The 17,751-nt window shown below is 39.7% G+C and overlaps 1 protein-coding gene across 2 annotated transcripts in view; it reads left to right on the forward strand.

Annotated features, from left to right (window-relative positions):
* SACM1L (SAC1 like phosphatidylinositide phosphatase) overlaps nt 1-17,751 on the forward strand; it is a 66,996-nt gene that overhangs the window by 39,608 nt on the left and 9,637 nt on the right. For both annotated transcript variants that reach the window (XM_043442197.1, XM_043442198.1), the window contains 8 exons: nt 9-68; nt 861-894; nt 5,498-5,599; nt 7,629-7,714; nt 8,502-8,588; nt 9,083-9,151; nt 11,824-11,903; nt 14,793-14,891. In XM_043442197.1, coding sequence (XP_043298132.1) covers nt 9-68; nt 861-894; nt 5,498-5,599; nt 7,629-7,714; nt 8,502-8,588; nt 9,083-9,151; nt 11,824-11,903; nt 14,793-14,891 — 617 coding nt within the window. The remainder of the gene's footprint in view (nt 1-8; nt 69-860; nt 895-5,497; nt 5,600-7,628; nt 7,715-8,501; nt 8,589-9,082; nt 9,152-11,823; nt 11,904-14,792; nt 14,892-17,751) is intronic.

The raw sequence follows: 17,751 nt of genomic DNA on the forward strand, positions 1-17,751 counted from the left end.
TCTCTCAGGCAGATCAACGGTTTGTATGGAATGGTCATCTTCTCCGAGAACTTTCTGCTCAGCCAGAGGTAATGTACACTAAATAAAACCAGCTTATTTGTCACTGTCCAAGTTGTAATTGAATATATGTTACAAAATGGCTAGTTAATCACTAAAGATTTTGGTAAAGAAACCTAATTTAACTGTTTATAAACTTGTAGACTTCAACTAGATCCACCCTCTCACATCATTCTAGGTTGAAGAAGCCTAGTTATTTTACTCTGATCTTCTATGGAAGCCTTAAATACAGGAAAAAATATATGAGTAAAAATAACATTCCTTTCTGTAAGGAAGAGAGAGAGAATAGGTCTTGGAAAATGAATAATGTAGAAATTGGGCCATAGCTAATTCCCCAGGCAAGTGGAAAGCTCTGCATTTGTGTCTGTAAGGGACCCTGACTCCCTTCAGTCACCCAGGGTAGACATGCATAGATGTCACCTTCCTCTGTACTGGTCTATACAAATGAAGTATAAACACAGAGGCCCACTTCAGAAGAGTAATGCATGGAATCTAGGTAAATAGATTTGCCTGATGGCTTCATTTCTTGACATTTGCTTTGCTTTTTTGGGGAAAGTAGATTGAACTGCCTGGAGGAGTGCAGTTGTTGTAGGCTAAAACTGACAGAGATAAACATTCTGACCCTTCATGTGGTCTTACTAGTGTTCCAGAATCTATGAATGTTCAAACTCAAATGATTCCAGCAAATACTTAAATTTTTTAAATTGAAAAGGCAATGTTACATTAGAAAATTTTTTTTTATATAGTGCTTCTTTTTATTATTATCAAATTATATTTATTCCTAAACATTATCTTCATTTCAGGTCCATCGGTTTGCCCTTCCGGTATTACATGGCTGTATCCTTACATATTACTCTTTAGTTTTCTGGCAGTCTTTATTTAAATATTATAAGGCAGATTTAAAGACAGTCTCAACTATTACTTGAGGAGGGTATTTTAGAATTAGTAGATACTGCTTTTGATAATAAAATCAAACCTATTAACATAAAATCTGAGAATACTGATTGTAAATTGGTTGTAAATGACTTTTTTTTTTTTTTAAATAGAATGACCTCTTTTGACTGAATCATGTTCTCTCTCTCCCAGAATTCTGGGGCTCCTGGGTTAAAAGAAGAAATATGTCCACTGTGTTTTGGCTTTTTAGACTTTGTATCAATAAACAAGAGTAATTTTAGCCTGACTAGTGAACATTTTCTTAGTAATTAAGAAAGTTAGACTCGGGAACTAGGGTGACCGGCAACTTGGAGAGGAGAATTACAATTGAAAATTATATTTGTCATTTGAAATAGCCCCAGAAAAAATGAAACATAGATGTTTTTACGAAGAGTAATGCCTGTGGGGCAGGTACGGTACTAGTACAGAATGAGTAATGGTTATCTAATTGTAAGTTCATTTTAAAAACGTCTTCATCAGAGACATCATCATGTTAATAAAAATAGGGAGCAGACTGAGCTGGCTGTTACAGGGTCCACACAATGTGCTGGTGAGCGCCCAAGATTGGGACTCTGCTTGCAGAAACTGAGGGGGTCTCTCTCTCAAGTACTCCCAAAGAAGCTTGGGAGCTGACACAGCAGTCTGTGATTTATTTGTTCATTATGTTAATAAGATTTCCTTAAATTATCATGCTTATTATACGTAAAAGCAGAAAATAGTAATGCAGGAAAGATTTTCTACAGTTGTGAGGGAATAGAAATCAGAAAATGTCAGGATAAAAGCTCTTGTTTATTCTGGTTTTGTTTTGCTTTTTCCCTGAAGCTCTCCTAAGTTCTCCTAAGGGTAAAATAGTAGCAAATGTTCTATTTAGGTAGCACTTTAAGGATTTGGGCCACTTGTTTGTGTGTGTGTTTTTTAATTCCAAAATGAGATTGTGAATGGGCAAATAATGGTAAATGAGACTACAGAAACAGATTATCCATTTAGCCTTGAATCTGAAGCTCAACGTTGGCTTTTAAACAGTGTTTAAATGTAGCTGTTTTTGGCTGTGGCGGTCTTCATTGCTGTGTGCAGGCCTTTCTGTAGTTGCAGCACGTGAGGCTGCCCTTCGCTGTAGTGCTCGGGCCCCTCATTGCAGCGGCCTCTTGCTGAGCACAGGCCGGGGTGCGCGGGCCTCGATAGCCACGGCTCCTGGGCTCTGGAGCACGGGCCTAGTTACTGCGCTGCTTGTGGGATCCTCCCAGACCAGCGATCAGACCTGTGTCTCCTGCGTTGGCAGGGCGTTTCTTCACCACTGAGCCACCAGGGAAGCCCTGCATTGTTCTTTGTCTGGTGTTGACTTTTGGCTAGAGCTGTCGTCAGATGTTCCGTGTGCTTAGAGACCAACAAGAACAGAGGGCCCATGGCGGGAGCATTCCTAGGGCAGAGAGTGGACGGGGCAGGTGGGAGCTGGGTTCAGAGGTGCAGCTGGGCCCGCGTCCTGCCGGCCCTCAGCAGCTGGGTCCTTAACTGTCAGGAGGAACGCTCAGGATCTGAGGAGAGAATCGGCATGGTCGGACAGGGTCACTCAGACCCTGGTGGAGCGAATAAGCCAAAGGGGAGCGGGGAGGGGATACAAGGGGGGGTTAGGAGCTGTTGTCGTAATCTGGATGGAAGGTGATGGTGATCAACAGTGGGCTCCAGATATGTTTTGAAGGTAGAACTAAGAGGAGTTTCTGACAAATTGTGGTGCACAGGGAAGGACAGAGGGTTTAGTATGCATCTTAAGGATTTCAGCCAGAGTAAATGGAAGGAAGCCATGCACTGAGGTGGGGAAGAGCTGAGTTGGGAGGGAGGCTGGAGTATCCGGGACTTTATTTGGACATGTTAAGCTTGAAATGTCTCTGAATATCAAAGTAGAGATGGCAGGAAAACATGGATTAATGAAAGTGGAGTTTAGGAGGGAAGTACACATTGGAGACATATATTTGCGAGTCCTCAGGGTACAGATGGCATTCAAAGCTATGGGATGAGAGCATCAAAGGGAGAAAGGTACGTAGAGAAGAAAAAGGTGTGGAGGAGAGAAGACAGCCTGCAGGGGGTTCTAGATCGTGAGTCAGTGCTAGAGCCGTGGACTGTTGGCCCCAGTGAGGACAGAGGGCCTTTGAAGCGGGGCATCAGAGTGAGTGAGGCAAAGGATGAGTCACACAGAGTGGCTCTAAGATTCAAAGTTGGGGAGATGAAGACCAACCAGCAAAGGCCGCTGAGGGAGAGGAGAACCAGCCAAGTGAGACCTGTGTCCCAAAGCAGAGGTCCGTCAGCTGATGTGCTGCCGGTCGGTTAGAGAGGACCGTTAGAGAGGGAGGGCATGCTCCTGCTCCCCTCACTCCCCTCCCCAGGTGGAGGCTCTTACCACATCCCGGGAAGACAGGGTTTGGAGAGGGTGGGCGCACAGTCCCGTGCTGGCGCAGTGTCCTTGAGTGTGAGGGGGTGCACAGGTCCCAGGCCCGGCAAGGACAGCTCCCCCGCTGGACTGTCCAGCCCAGCCGCCGTGGTAGAAAGGGCGCAGGTGTGCGGGCGTGGAGGCCGGTGGGGACGCAGGTGTGGTGGGGGCATGTGGGTGGCCGTTACTTTCTCACTGGAATTGGAAGCAGTGCCATTAGCTGTGAGCAGTAGTCAGAAGTTGAGGACAGCATGTGAAATGTGTATCCCACGTGGGAGCGCATGGCCCTGGGAGTCACTAATTGATACAAGATTAGAAGTGAACACATTGACATTTTAAAATTTGTGTTATGATGATGGGCTTCTGCATGACTTTATTTTTCTCTTGTCCCCTCCATGCTTTCTGGAAGGATAGTCATCTTGTACTCAGAAGAAAATGATTCATAAAACAGACATATTCCATGCTTTACTCAGTTCTCTCAGGGCAGGCTCCTGTCTGATTCATCTTTGTGCCCTGCTCCAAAGAGATAACTTGAGCCAATGAATGCATAAATAACTGCTTTGAAGTCTTCTCTAGCACTGTGCTTTTAAAGAATTGTGAACTGGGAGCTCAAGATGAGTCATTAAGTCTGATGATACCAGGTGATGGAGAAGGATGAATCATTATAAATTCATATTGCTAAAAAAAAAATGCATATTTTAGTGCCATTCGGTATCACTGTTTTGAAAATTATTTAGCATTTCCTTGTGAATTTACTAGGCCTTCCCCTCTGTATACCAGAATATCCATAGCACCACTGTTAGAGCCGACCCTGAACACTGCAATTTGCATCAGCAGAATTAGGCTTTTGTGATACGGTCCTTCCAGATTTCATATGACACCAAAGAGGACCGAACTGCTGCTTCATGCAGTAATGATGACTGTTAGGTACTTACTAGGGGCATAAACAAGGACTTGGAGTTATATTAAGAGTGTTGTGCCCTTCTTATAACACAGGCTGTGTGTTTTTAAGTCATGGTTGCCTATGAAAAAGGGAAAGTCACTCAATTGTGTCCAACTCTTTGGAACCCCATGGAATTCTCTAGGCCAGAATACTGGAGTGGGTAGCCTTTCCCTTCTCCAGGGGATCTTCCCAACCCAGGGATCGAACCCAGGTCTCCCACATTGCAGGTGGATTCTTTACCAGCTGAGCCACAAGGGAAGCCCACAAATACTGGAGTGGGTAGCCTATTCCTTCTCCAGTGATCTTCCTGACCCAGGGATCGAACTGGGGTCTCCTGCATTGTAGGCTGGTTCTTTACCAACTGAGCTATCAGGGATTACACTAAAAAGGCAGGAGACTGGTCTCCACAAGCCTTGTGGGTGAGTAGACAGTTGGATGGGATCAAGGAGCAGATGGTTAGATTCAGGGTTTTGATACTGTTTGGAAGTTGAAAGTAGGTTTATAGATATTTTATTATGATACTATGCTTATAATGGATGAATCAAACTATATTAAGAAAAATGTTTTATATATATAAAACCTTGGCCAAACACATGAGGAAGGGGGAGATAATTTTTAATTATCTGCTTCTGAATAATCTTTAATTTACAGTTTGACCTATAAATCTTCATATGCTTACCAACTGTTATTTGTAATTATGTATGTAATATATCTAACATAAACTTCAGTTGCCTAGTCTTTTTTCCATTTCTCATTTGAAGGCTAATCTGTTTTTAAGTGTGTGTGTGTTTTTCACTCAAAGGTGATTTTTTTGTGATGTGGTTAGCATGTAATTCTTTACTTTCACAGGGTGGTTGGGACTGTCAGGGAAAGGAGATCATATTGTATAAATAGAGACACTCTAATGAGCCCCTTAAACACACTGAATATGTCATTATAGGGTCATTGACTTGATAGAACTTCACAATCAGAAGTAAAGGCTTGTGAATACTCATGAAGAAACAAAAAGACTTGCATATTCTCTGTGCTTTTTTTCCTTTTAGAGACAGAGTCTTTCTAACTAGGGTAGAGAGATTCAAATTTCATCTGAAAATAATACATATGATTTCTCCACGTGTTGTATTTTTCTTAATGTAGTTGAGTTATTACCATGCACTCATGTTCTATTAATGGAAAATACTTTGATTGGATTCTCATCTCGAGGAGGAGTTGTTTCAGAGCTGGTGTGCGCTATTATGTGAGAGGTGAGATGAATTTTGTCAGTGCGATTTGGTACTGGGTTGTATCTGTCTCTAATTAGTGTTTGTCTCCTGGTGACATGAATGTAACCTTGTGTATTTTATTTGTTTTCATTATCATCTGATAGCCTCGCTAAATGTTTATCTCCTGCTTCCTAATAATAATTAGGTAGGTCTTCTGTGCTTTACTACAGTTCATGAGACGCTGTAGACTGCCGCTTAAGGCTTTAAGAGGGACCGATCATGTTATTTGCTGAATGTCTGAAAGCATAGCTGAAATCACTATAGTGTAACCTAAACCCATATCAGAAAGTATTTTCTTTTATTGCTCTTGGTTTCTTTGCATGTATAAAGCTAGACATTTGACTTTGTGCCTTCAGCTTTTAAGATTTACATTGGAGCATTTATTCTCTAGACTTTGTACTAGCAACATGCTAATTTGCTTAAACCAGGGTGTTAAAATCTGTATTACAAGTTATTGTCATTATGAAGAGACGTTTCCCTGAATCTATTTTTTAAGCCAAAGTATATCAAAATAAAACTCTATGGATTTACTCTATGGTAAATCATGAAAGTTTTGGGTCAGGAGATCGTAAAAGTCATTCCATTAATCTTTAGCATAGCAGAGGAAGACAGACATTTAGTGAGTTATCTGGCCAAGGTTATAGAACCAGGATTAAAGTTAGCAATGCCTTTATATCTGGATTGTCTTGGATGGAGTCATATTTTTTAATTAGAAGCTTTAAATTTGCAATGCAGTCAGAAATATAAAAAGATATGCAATTAAAAAATATTTCTCCTTTCTGACTGTATCTGCTGCATCTTACCCCTGACCAGCTGATCTGTTGTTAGTTTCTTATCTTTCAGATAATTTTTATGTTACTGCAAGTGTGTTCTCCTTTTGTAGACAGTGGTTGTATACTGTGTACATTTTCTTGTACCTTGGGTTTTTTTAAACTAAATATATATTGAAAATCCCTTCTTAAAAATCCTCTCTTTCACACATAAACACTCTCTTAACTCTTATTCTCAATCTCAGTTTTTAAAATAACTACCTATTATCCTTAATGAAAATTCTGGGCAGAACCAAGTATAGCCCATGCTTCAACAAGTGGTTTTAGAAGGTATTGAAAAGGCGTTTTATTGCTGATTTGACTCATAATTTTTTTCCCCTTCTGGTAAATATGTTAACAAAAACAGTGATATTATACGTTACACCTCAGTGTTATGTGTTTTAGAAATATGTCAGGTAGAAAGGATGTTAAGTATTTGAGATTGTTAAAAATCTCCTTTTTATTTTTTTTCCTGATAATTTGAGTCGGGCACTAATTGCCTTTGCTTATTGCCTTTGCTTATTTTTAGCAAACTTTTCTTAGTTAAAATAGATAATGTAAACAAGATAGGAAGGTAATGCTTCAAACATTTGAAAGAACTAACTAAATCAAGGCTAAATAAGAGCAGAGCTTTTCAAATTAGTTTTTTGGGGTGTATACATGGAGTTCTAGAAATTGTAGGATTATGTACAATTTTTTTGTGCTTTCATTTTGATAGTTAAAGTTGTCAGCATCTGCTGGGCTACTTGCATCATTATAACAAAAACTTAACAAAATGGCCCACATTCGCATTTAATACTGTATTTAACGGTTTAACTTCCAAAATAGTGTTTTTCAAACTGGGATCTATGTCATAATATACTCTCAGAGATTTTTGAAAACTTGTTTTTTCTTTAAAAGATGTATGTACAAAGTTTGAGAAACACTTTTAGGGGAATTGTGTATATATAAATAATTGATATAGTAAATAGCAGTCAACATCATTTGTTTATTAATAGGTCCTTAATACTGCCTTTAAGCCCATGTAAATGAGCAAGCATCTGTTAGCTTTCTGATGGAGTACTCTGCATTTGTTTGAAATTTAGTTTTGAAAGTACTTTTCCACTAATTTGAACTGACTTAATTCTCTTCAAGTTAAGAGTGAATTAGCGAGTTTCTTATGTTTTTGTTATGTAATATATTAATTTTTTTTTCCAATTCAGGAATTGATTCCGAAGGCCATGCAGCCAACTTTGTAGAAACAGAACAAATTGTGCACTACAGTGGGAGCAGGGCTTCGTTTGTACAGGCAAGTTACCGCATCTGTGAGGCAGCCAGCCAGTTGGTCTTCTCAGCTTGGATTGTGATTTCCTGTTATGTTGTTAGAGTTTATCTCCTTTTCTCTCCTTTTAAAAGTAATATTGCAGTCTATGGTGTGGACAGAGTTCACCCAGAATAAGGATATTGCGTTAAGCTGGCTGGTGCTCAGCTTCCTCTGTTTCCAGCCCTTGAATTAAATCCCTACAGAAGAGATAGGGTAGGCGGTGCAGGGGTTGTGGAAATGGAGCATCTGTATGCTTAACCCGTCAGACTTCTTCAGGGCGGTGAGGACAGGACAGGCAGCTGGCTTATGCCTGACGTGACCTGCCGTGCACCTCATTGTGACATAGTACCTGAGCAGTGGATCACTTGTTGGTCGAGAGCATTAATGGCTAAAAATATTTTTAAGTTCATAAAAATAATCTTTTGAGAATGAATAAAGCAATTTTCTCATTTTATTATAATGCCAAATTATATAGCAGACATAACTTGGTAATTTTTACTTGTAGATAAATTGATTTATTTTAGAATTTAGGAGAAGCCCAACTGTCCACAAGTACATGTATGTAAAATCAGAAAAAGTCCTTTCCAAATGTTTCCCCACAAAATACGACTTTAGGAGCAGGTAAACATGAATTTATTTCATAGTTAATAGGTCATATGTTTATTTTTCTATTTTTTAGTCATTGATACTTACACACCCCTGACAGAAAGCTGAGAAAAACAAGTGTGTGTGTATATGTTTCTTTTTACATATCTTCTCTTTTTTTTTGTAGACTCGAGGATCAATACCACTTTACTGGTCTCAAAGACCAAACCTCAAGTACAAACCATTGCCACTGATCAACAAAGTAGCAAATCATGTGTGTATCTTCCATGCTATTTTCTTTGACTATGAATAGAAGCTTATTGGAATTATAATTTGCATATAGAGCATGTATTCCTCATAAGTCAGGCTTCAGTGTCTTTGAGGCCTTTCTCCTTGGTTCTGGCACAGAGTGGACCTCTAAACCAAGAGACTGTATAGACGGCATATTAAAATGTGGAAAAACAAATTGAACGTCACAGTAAATTTTGATTTTAGAGATCTCAGTGAGATTTGCAACTTTATGCTGTTCAAAATATTTAGTGTATTCTATTTGAGATTAAGCTCTGAAATAAAATAGTAATATTGTAGCTCAGAGTAGAATGGCTTATAATTACTACTTACTACATGGTATTAAGAATATCTAGAGGACAGCTTAATGTCATTCTCTTGAATATAGAGATAGGACATTTAAGGAGATCCTTTTAAACATCTTGTAAGTATTCTTGTAATCTGGTAAAATATATAACTTTTTTTTCCCCCTCTTTCTAGATGGACGGTTTCCAAAGGCATTTTGATTCACAAATAATTATTTATGGAAAACAAGTCATAATCAATCTGGTATGTGTCTTTATATTTCTTGGGGAACAAAACCTTAGCATCTTTTTTTTTTTAATGTAACAAAATTTACCATTGTAACCATTTTTAAGTGTGCAGTTCAGTGGCCTTAAGTTATTTTATAGTGTTGTACAACCATCACCACTCTCCATTTCCAGAAGTTTTCATCATACCAGACAAAAACTCAGTACCCCTTAAATAGTAACCTTCTATTATCCCTCTCACTTCAACTCCTGGTAACTATTCTGCTTGTCTCTGTAGATTTGCCTGTTCTAAGTGCCTCATCTACATTATATTGCGTAATGTTTATTCCTTTGTGTCTTGTTTATCTTATGCAGACTGTTTCTCTTTTGTGGCTCTGAGTTACTTTGTAGCGCCTTTTCATTTTAAGCTGAGGACTCTGTAGTGTTTCTGTTAGGGCAGGTCTGCTGTGCTTAGTTGATCAGTCATGTCCAGCTCTTTGTGACCCCATGAACTGTAGCCCACCAGGCTCCTCTGTCCATGGGGATTCTCCAGGCAAGATTACGAGAGTGGCTTGCCATGCCCTCCTCCAGGGGATCTTCCCAACCCAGGGATCGAACCCAGGTCTCCCACATTGCAGATGGATTCTTTACTGTCTGAGCCACCAAGGAAGCCCAAGAATACTGGAATGGATAGCCTGCCCTTTCTCCAGGTGATCTTCCTGACCCAGGAATCAAACCAGGGTTTCCTTCATTGCAGGCAGATTCTTTACTAGCTGAGCTACCAATTCCCTCAGCTTTTTGAAAATTAAGAATATCTTAATTTCTCATTTTTGAATTACAGTTTTGCCAGATAATAGAATTCTTGGTTGACAGTGCTTTTTTTTTCCTTTTAGTACATAAATATACCATCTCGTGGCCATCTGGCCTCTACGGTTTCTGAAGAGAAATTGGCATATAATTCTACTCAGAATCACTTGTATGTGATGAGTCCTTTCTCTGTTGCTGCTTTCAAGATCTCTCTTTGTCTTTAAGTAGTTCGATTATAATGTCTGATGTGAATTTCTTTGGATTTGTCATATCTGGAGATTGGATACCTCTTGGATTTGAAGATCTCTATATATTCATCAAATTCAGGAAGTTGTTTTGCCATTTTCTCTCTTTATAACCTCTCTGCCCCTTTCTCTCCTTTTTCTAGGCCTCCTATAATGAATATATTGTATGCTCGGTGGTGTCCCAAGTCCCCTAGACTGTTCAGTTTTCTGATTCTTTCTGCTCCTTCAACTTGATTATTTCATTTGTTCTATCCTCAAGTTTGCTGTTTCTTTTTTCTTCCTGCTCAAATGTGCTGTTGAACTCCTTTAGTGAATTTTTAGTTTCCCTTTTGTACTTCTGTACTCCAGACTTACCGTGTGGTTCCTTAGAGTAATTTCTGTTTCTTTGATATTCTCATTTTTTTTTAATATACTGTTTTCCTGATTTCCTTTACTTCTTTGTCTGTGTTTTCATTTAGCTCTGAGCATATTTAGGACAGTTATTTTGAAAGTTCTTTATAAATAAGGTTTCTATAGAGATGATTTCTATCAATTTATCCTTTTTCATTAACTAAGCCTTGTCTTCCTTTTTTTTTGGTATACCTTATGATTTTGTTGTTATTGAAAACAGGGCATTGTATGTACATAATACAGTAACTCAGAAAGTCAGATTCTTCTTTCCTAGGGGTTTTCTGTTGTTTTGTTTTGTTTTTGTTTTGATTGTTGAATGCTATAGTAATTCATTTGTTTTGAGACTTTTCCAGACTATTTTTGCAAAGACTGTTCCTTGTGTGTGCTCACTGAAGTCTCTATTCTTTTGTCAGCTAACAGTGATAGAAATTTCCTTGAGTATCAGGACCTGAAGTAGACAAAGGAAAAGCCAAAAAAGAGAACAAACCCATCTCCCAGTTTCTGCTGACTGGTTCTGTGGTGGAGCAGTCCTTCACATATTTAGTTAGGCTTGCTCTGAACCTAGGGATTAGCTTGAGGTGAAGCCTTAAGGTCTTTTTAGGATTTTTCACAGTGTGCATCTTGCTTGGGTATGCACATGGCTTTCTAAAACCCTCCATGAATGTGGCTGTTTTTTAATATCCTATTTTCCCGAAGAGTTATCATTAATACCCCAGCTGCTTCTGCAGGCTTCAGATGGTCTTTTTTATGTCACCACCTGAAATATCTTGCCCTAGGCATCTATCTGTTGGTTTGTACTCCTCTTGCAGCTTACATGAGCAGTGTTTACCACTTTCCTTGCCTGTGTTCACGTTTATGCAGGACAGAGACCGCCGAGTCACTCCTTCAGATCAGAACAAAACATACACAATAGTTTGCAAATAAGTTCTCGTCTTCTCCCTCCAATTAGAGGAGAGGGACTGAGAACTGTTGCTGCTTAAGCTAAGATTGTCACTGCACTGGAGAAAGGGTAAGGTAAGGGCAGGAAAAATGCTGCAAAATTGTCCTCCAGTTTTGAAGATGGCTTTATCTTGATTGGACATCTGCTTGGTTGGTAAAAACCTTCTATTGTTTTCCAAAGTTCCTACAAATTTGGTTTAGACAGCATCTCTTTTCTCTTATGTTTTTGTGAGGGTACAAGAGCTTAAAGCTTCACAGTCTGCCATTTTGCTGATGTCACTGTCTCCTTTTAATTAAACTTAAAACTATGGTGGTTTTAATTTTTTTACAGGTAAATCAGAAGGGCTCAGAGAAGCCACTTGAACAGGCATTTGCCACAATGGTGTCTTCCTTGGGGAACGGAATGATCAGGTACCTCACTAGAAATCTGTTGTTGGGCTTTTCAGGTTAGATGTGCACTTCATGTAGATGCAAGTACATAGATCTCTCTCTAGACATATTTCAGTTGGTTGTTTTCAAAGCGTGATTTTGTTTGCTTGAAATTTTCTCTGACATAAAAAGTTCATGTTGCAGGATAACTTCTTTTTTAATTTTTACTGGGAGTATAGTTGATTTACAATGTTGTATTAGTTTCAGGTAAATAGCAGGGTGAATCAATTATACATATATCCACTCTTTTTTTTTTTTTTTTTAAGATTCTTTTCCCATATAGGCCATTACAGAATCCTGAGTAGAGTTCCTTGGTTCCCTGTGCTACACAGCAGGTTCTTACTAGTTTTATCTCTATGTATTGTAGTGTGTATGTATCAGTCCCAGTCTGCCAGTTTATCCCCCGCCACCCCATAGCCCCTGGTAGCCATAAGTTTGTTTTCTACATAAATAAGCTCATTTGTACAGAATAATTTAACAGTTGAGTTTTCATTTGAATTTTGGTTAAAATCCTCGCCTTGAGACTTTGTGTTGCCACAGTCATTGGGTCTTTAAGTTACTCACGTCTGCCTGGTCCTGACCCCACACAAGCTGGAGCAGTTTACTCTTGAGTGGTGGCCTTGTCTGGAGCGGCAGCTTGTCTCTCCTGTAAGTCACCAGACAATAGTTAGAAATTCTCTGTAGCTCTGTCAGAAAAGAGAGGGACCCTAAAACATTAGTAGTTGCCCTGTGGACGTGTGCAGGGTGAGGAGTCAGCCCGTTTGGAGTGTCCTGCATCCAGAAACTGGGTTAGGAGGTGGGGGTGTACTCAGGTAGGAAGTGGTCACAGGCAGTGGGGAAGGCTTTCAAAGAAATGGTACTGGGTTATTTGGGAACAATTTTTTTTAAGCTATAGAAAATTTTAAAACATAAACAAAAATAGGACATAATGAACCTTTGGGGAAGAAATTAAGTTTGTTTTGTCCAACTCAAAACCTCTAGCAAATTCTTCAGACCCTTGCTTCATGCACATTTCTGCCTTCTCACAGTGGAACCTGCCCAAACACACTTTGCATGAATCAGACAAGTGATTCCTATCCAAGATGTGCCTTAAAATATTCAGAGGAATTACTCAGAATATATCTAAGACCTGAAAAATCAGAATCTGTGGGTTTAAAGCTCAGCATGTATCATATAGTCTAGCAAAAGTTTATCTCCTGGTTGCTGGGTACACCCCTGGTTAAGACCTTTTCTGTGCTTCAGAGGGTTTCCGTAGGCAGTCTTGCCTCCAGGGTTTGCAGCAGAAGCTAACTTTGAGAACTGGAGGCATATGTCAGTCTAAAGTTGTGCTTTGGGTGTTCCAGTGCATTTGGAAGGCTCCTTCTGCTAAGAAGTGAAACCCTAAAGCTATTGTTACCGAAATACAATGATGTAAGACATACTCTGAGAAGACACAAACATAATTTTAGAAGGATGTAAGTTGAAGAATCCAAATGCATTTAGGTGCTAATGAGCCACTTAAATTCTTCAGACAAGTCTATAGCCATGATCAGAGCTCTCCAAAAATAAATATGATGCCACCAGTTTTAGTGGAGCTGCCTTTGAAAGTGCTTCCCCCACTCTCAGTCTGCCCAAAGTCTAGCTCACAGTTGGCTAACGTCCGTTTTTATGCTAACGTGTAAGGCCCCTCTGTAGAAGGAAATGGTAACCCGCTCCAGTGTGGAGAACCCCATGGGCAGAGGAGCCTGGCGGGCTACAGTCCAGGGGGTCGCAGGAGTCGGAGGCGACTCAACAACAACAAGGCCCCATGGTTGGCTAACCTCTGTTTTTATGCTGGTGTCTAAGGCCCCTCTTCTGCCCTGAGATAACCGCTGAGGTGATAGAACCGCTCTCTGGACCTGCTGGAAGCCTACCCTGTATTGTCCTACCCTGTCCCTTCAGCCATTGGAGCCAGGAGGTCACATGAGAGCAGGCGCCTAATCTGAATTTTGCTCTGTAGATGAGAGTGTATAGTGTCCTTCTAGTCCTCCTCCATGACTTGACTTGATGCTTGAGTAGGAAGTTGGGTGAAAGTGGCTTGTGTGAGAATCTTCAGGTACCTTGGTGCCCAGGTTCTTTGCATTCTTCTTCCTCTTTTGACTTTTGGGAGTTGATTAATGATTTTCTCCCCCACTCAAGGGGCAGCATTTTCGAGTTCCTAGGAGGACATCTTCACTGTTAGATGTGTTCCAGCTTTGAGATTTATGCCTCTTGAATATCAGATAACTGAAAACAACCCATTACAGATTGACAGACTAGAAAGTTCTCTCTACCACATGTGTGTGTGATGTATGGATATTTGATAAAGTGAATATTTTGGCAGGATGAACAAGTCACAACCGGAGTAGGGGCCATCCTGTTTCTGTTCTTCTCACAGCCTCTAGTACTCAACACAGTCCAGCCCTCCTTGGCCTGAATCAAGTTTGACCATTTGGAATATCTTAATTGATTGGAAAATCAGAAAGGGACCCTATTCTTGGCACCTAGGGGCAGAGAATAAATACACAGTGGATAACTCAGTTGGACAAGGCTACTTTATATTAACATGCCTCATTGCTGTGCCTGAGCTCATGTCTCTAGCCTTTTTGCTGGCTTGTTGACTCCTATCTTAGAGCCTCTAGAAAAACATGTAAAGACACAAGTGCGTATTTTTTTCCTTCAGTAGATATGAGCATGAGAAGGTCAGCATATCTGTGCATGCCTCTGTGTGTGTGTGTGTATAGTGGTAAACCCAGAGTGAATGTATGTTCCTAGGTGAAATATATTTAGAGAGGAGGATCAGCTTATGAAGGCATTATTAAAGAAAAAATGATTGATTTTTAGTCACTTTCTGAATATCTTCTGTTTTGTTAGGTACATTGCCTTTGACTTCCATAAGGAATGTAAAAATATGAGGTGGGATCGGCTAAGTATTTTATTGGATCAGGTAGCAGAAATGCAAGATGAATTAAGGTAAGCTCTGCTACTTCTCTGTGGAAATTGAGGGATGAGACAGGTGCATACATTAATCATATGTTACGCATTATCCAGCAGACCTACACACATAGTTCACTAGGTTCATAGCCCTGGTCTGTTCTCAGTTTTAGTTTTGTTTTCTGAAAGATTAGGCTTGGTGATTTTTTTAAGTATTTTAAAATTCTTAAAAACGACCCAAGTCTAGGTATTTTCATATTTTTATGTATTATCTTCTACACATTTACAAATTTTTACACAATTAAAGATAGTTTGCTACTGTTTTATGTTCAGTTCTTTTCACTAAATATGTTACCACTTTTTGTCATTAACCTACCAAGACTCTGTAATGTTAGCATTTAGGGGCTTTGCTGTGTTCTATTGTGTCATAGCACAGTTGGCTAAGTGCTCTTCTTCACATTGGGCAGCTGGTTCATTTCCTTTTCTCTTCCTTCCCTGAAATACTGTGCTTCAGTGAATCACTGGGTATAAATATACTTTTACTTCTGTTAAATTGTTAAATTCTTCAGGGTAGGATAATGGACCGAAGGGTCTAAATATCTTTATGGTACTTATGTGTGTTAAGGTGTTAATTACTGTGTGGCTTCACAGATGGATTGTACTCTATGCATATCAGTCTTTACCTGTTTTAGAGCCAGAAGTAGGAATCTGGAAACTAGTCTCATTTTGGTTTTGCCTTTGTAGTTCTAATCCTGGCAAGCCAAATGTACTGTGTTAATTTCAGTTTCATGGTAACATAGTAAAGCTTCTCCTGTAGTCTTTTGCTCAGCTTTAAGAAAAATATGCTTTTATGCATATTAAATAATACCTGCTGCTGCTGCTAATCACTCAGTCATGTTCAACTCTGTGCAGCCTCATGGACTGTGGCACACCAGGCTCCTCTGTCCATTGGCCTCCAGGCAAGAATACTGGAGTGGGTTGCCATTTCCTTCTCCAAGAATTGCCTCTGCCTACTCTTTAGTTACAACCTTTTGTTTCTGTTATTTTAAAATCTTTGAGAGTCTCTATATTGGTAACGAAAGAAAAGTGAAGTCACTCAGTTGTGTCTCACTCTTTGTGATCCCATGGACTGTAGTATACCAGGCTCCTCTGTCCATGGGATTTTCCAGGCAAGGATACTGGAATGGGAGTGGGTTGGGCCAACACTGGAGTGGGTTGCCATTTCCTTCTCCATTAATCCCAGCTATAGTTAGTTTAATCTGCTTTTTTCCCCCACCTCCACCCCTTCCCCATGAGGTTTTGTTTTGAGAATAGCTAGTGTAGAGGGGTTGACCTATATCATTATTGGGGTGTAGAGAAACATTGTCAGGGGGGTATTTCCTTGAGTTCACCTGTTAATCACAGCCCCACAAGAGTTAAGAAAGAAGGAGAGATTGACGCCAAAATCTGTGTCCATTGCAGTCAGCATGTTCCACAGGGACAGTAGACCCCTTTCATGAAACTGTGACGTTCAGACCTCTCTTCATATTTGTTCTCAGGGATTTAGGAGAAAGTGGAAAGAATCTGGGCTTTGGGACCCTATCCAGAGTGTTGGAAATCTCAGTTTGCCTCTTATTAGCTGTGTGGACAGGGGCAAGCCTTGATTTCTCCATCTGGAAAGTGGAGATAATAATACTTATCTCTTAGACCTGTTCTATAGTTCAAGAAGTAATATTTATAAAATATGAAGTATTTATTTTATAAGTACTAATGGGATGCCAACACTCACATGCACTCTGTATATACATACTCTAATTGAACCTCACCGGTTTGGAATGAACCTCTTGTATATCTTTAGTCTAAACACATTCTTTTAAGCTGGTTTTTGTTGTTGGTTTTTTTTTTGGCATCCTGACATATGGTATCTTAGTTCCCTGACCAGGGACCTAACTTGTGTCCCCTGCATTGGAAACATGAAATCTTAACCACTGGACTGCCAGGGAAATCCCTTAAGCCCTTGTTTTTTAAGGTCATGATTTTTAGCCTGTGGTGAGTCTGTTGTATTTCCCCTTCACTTTTTGATTTTAGAGGATAATTGTGGTTAATTTAATACTGTTTAGTATTCGTTGTATTCTCTGTCCCATGCACTCTGCCGAGCACTTTATGTGCATTATACATGATCTCGTTTAACTGCAGAGCAGCCTATTGGTGGTGCTGCTGTCTCCAGTTTGTGGGTGGGAAAATACAGGCTCTGAGAAATTAGGTTATTTACTTAAAATTACACAGCTAGTAACTTGCCTAGGAACTAAGGCTAGCAAACTTTGCTGGCAGAGTCTGTGCTCTTTACCACCACACTATATGTTGTCAAACATGGGGGTTCATAGAATTATTTGAACAGATTGTTAAAACTGACGGAACCACAGGAACTGGTACTGTGTTTGGCTCCAGTGCAGACATCTGGGTGGTTCAGGAGAGAAAGTAAAACAGATTTTTCAAATAATACCCTATTATACTCCATAAACTGTGCACTATTTGCATATGTTAGCCATTTTAAGAAAAGATTTTAAAATGTTTTTAATGCACAATATCCAATCCTTTCTTTAGAGATCTTATTCAGTTTATTTCTGAATTGTTTGTTAAAAGTGAAGGTCAAGCATGTTCATTTTTAATGAACAACTCGAGTTCTGATACAGCACAGGAGACTGAAGAAGGGGCCATAGATGCACTATGTCAAAGGAAGCCCTCTTCTGGCCTTGGGAGACATGGTGTTGCCCATCGCATCTGTTACAGAACTCCCAACTCCTCCTTCACATCTGTTGGGTGAAGTGACCTTGATGCTACAGTTGTTTTGAGATAGAGTCTGTCTTGTCTGTTCTGTTCAAACTTCCTTTTGGTCTTTGGTCATCAAATATACCTGAAC

The sequence above is a fragment of the Cervus canadensis genome, chromosome 22 (assembly GCF_019320065.1).
Source record: "Cervus canadensis isolate Bull #8, Minnesota chromosome 22, ASM1932006v1, whole genome shotgun sequence".
Taxonomy (NCBI): domain Eukaryota; kingdom Metazoa; phylum Chordata; class Mammalia; order Artiodactyla; family Cervidae; genus Cervus; species Cervus canadensis.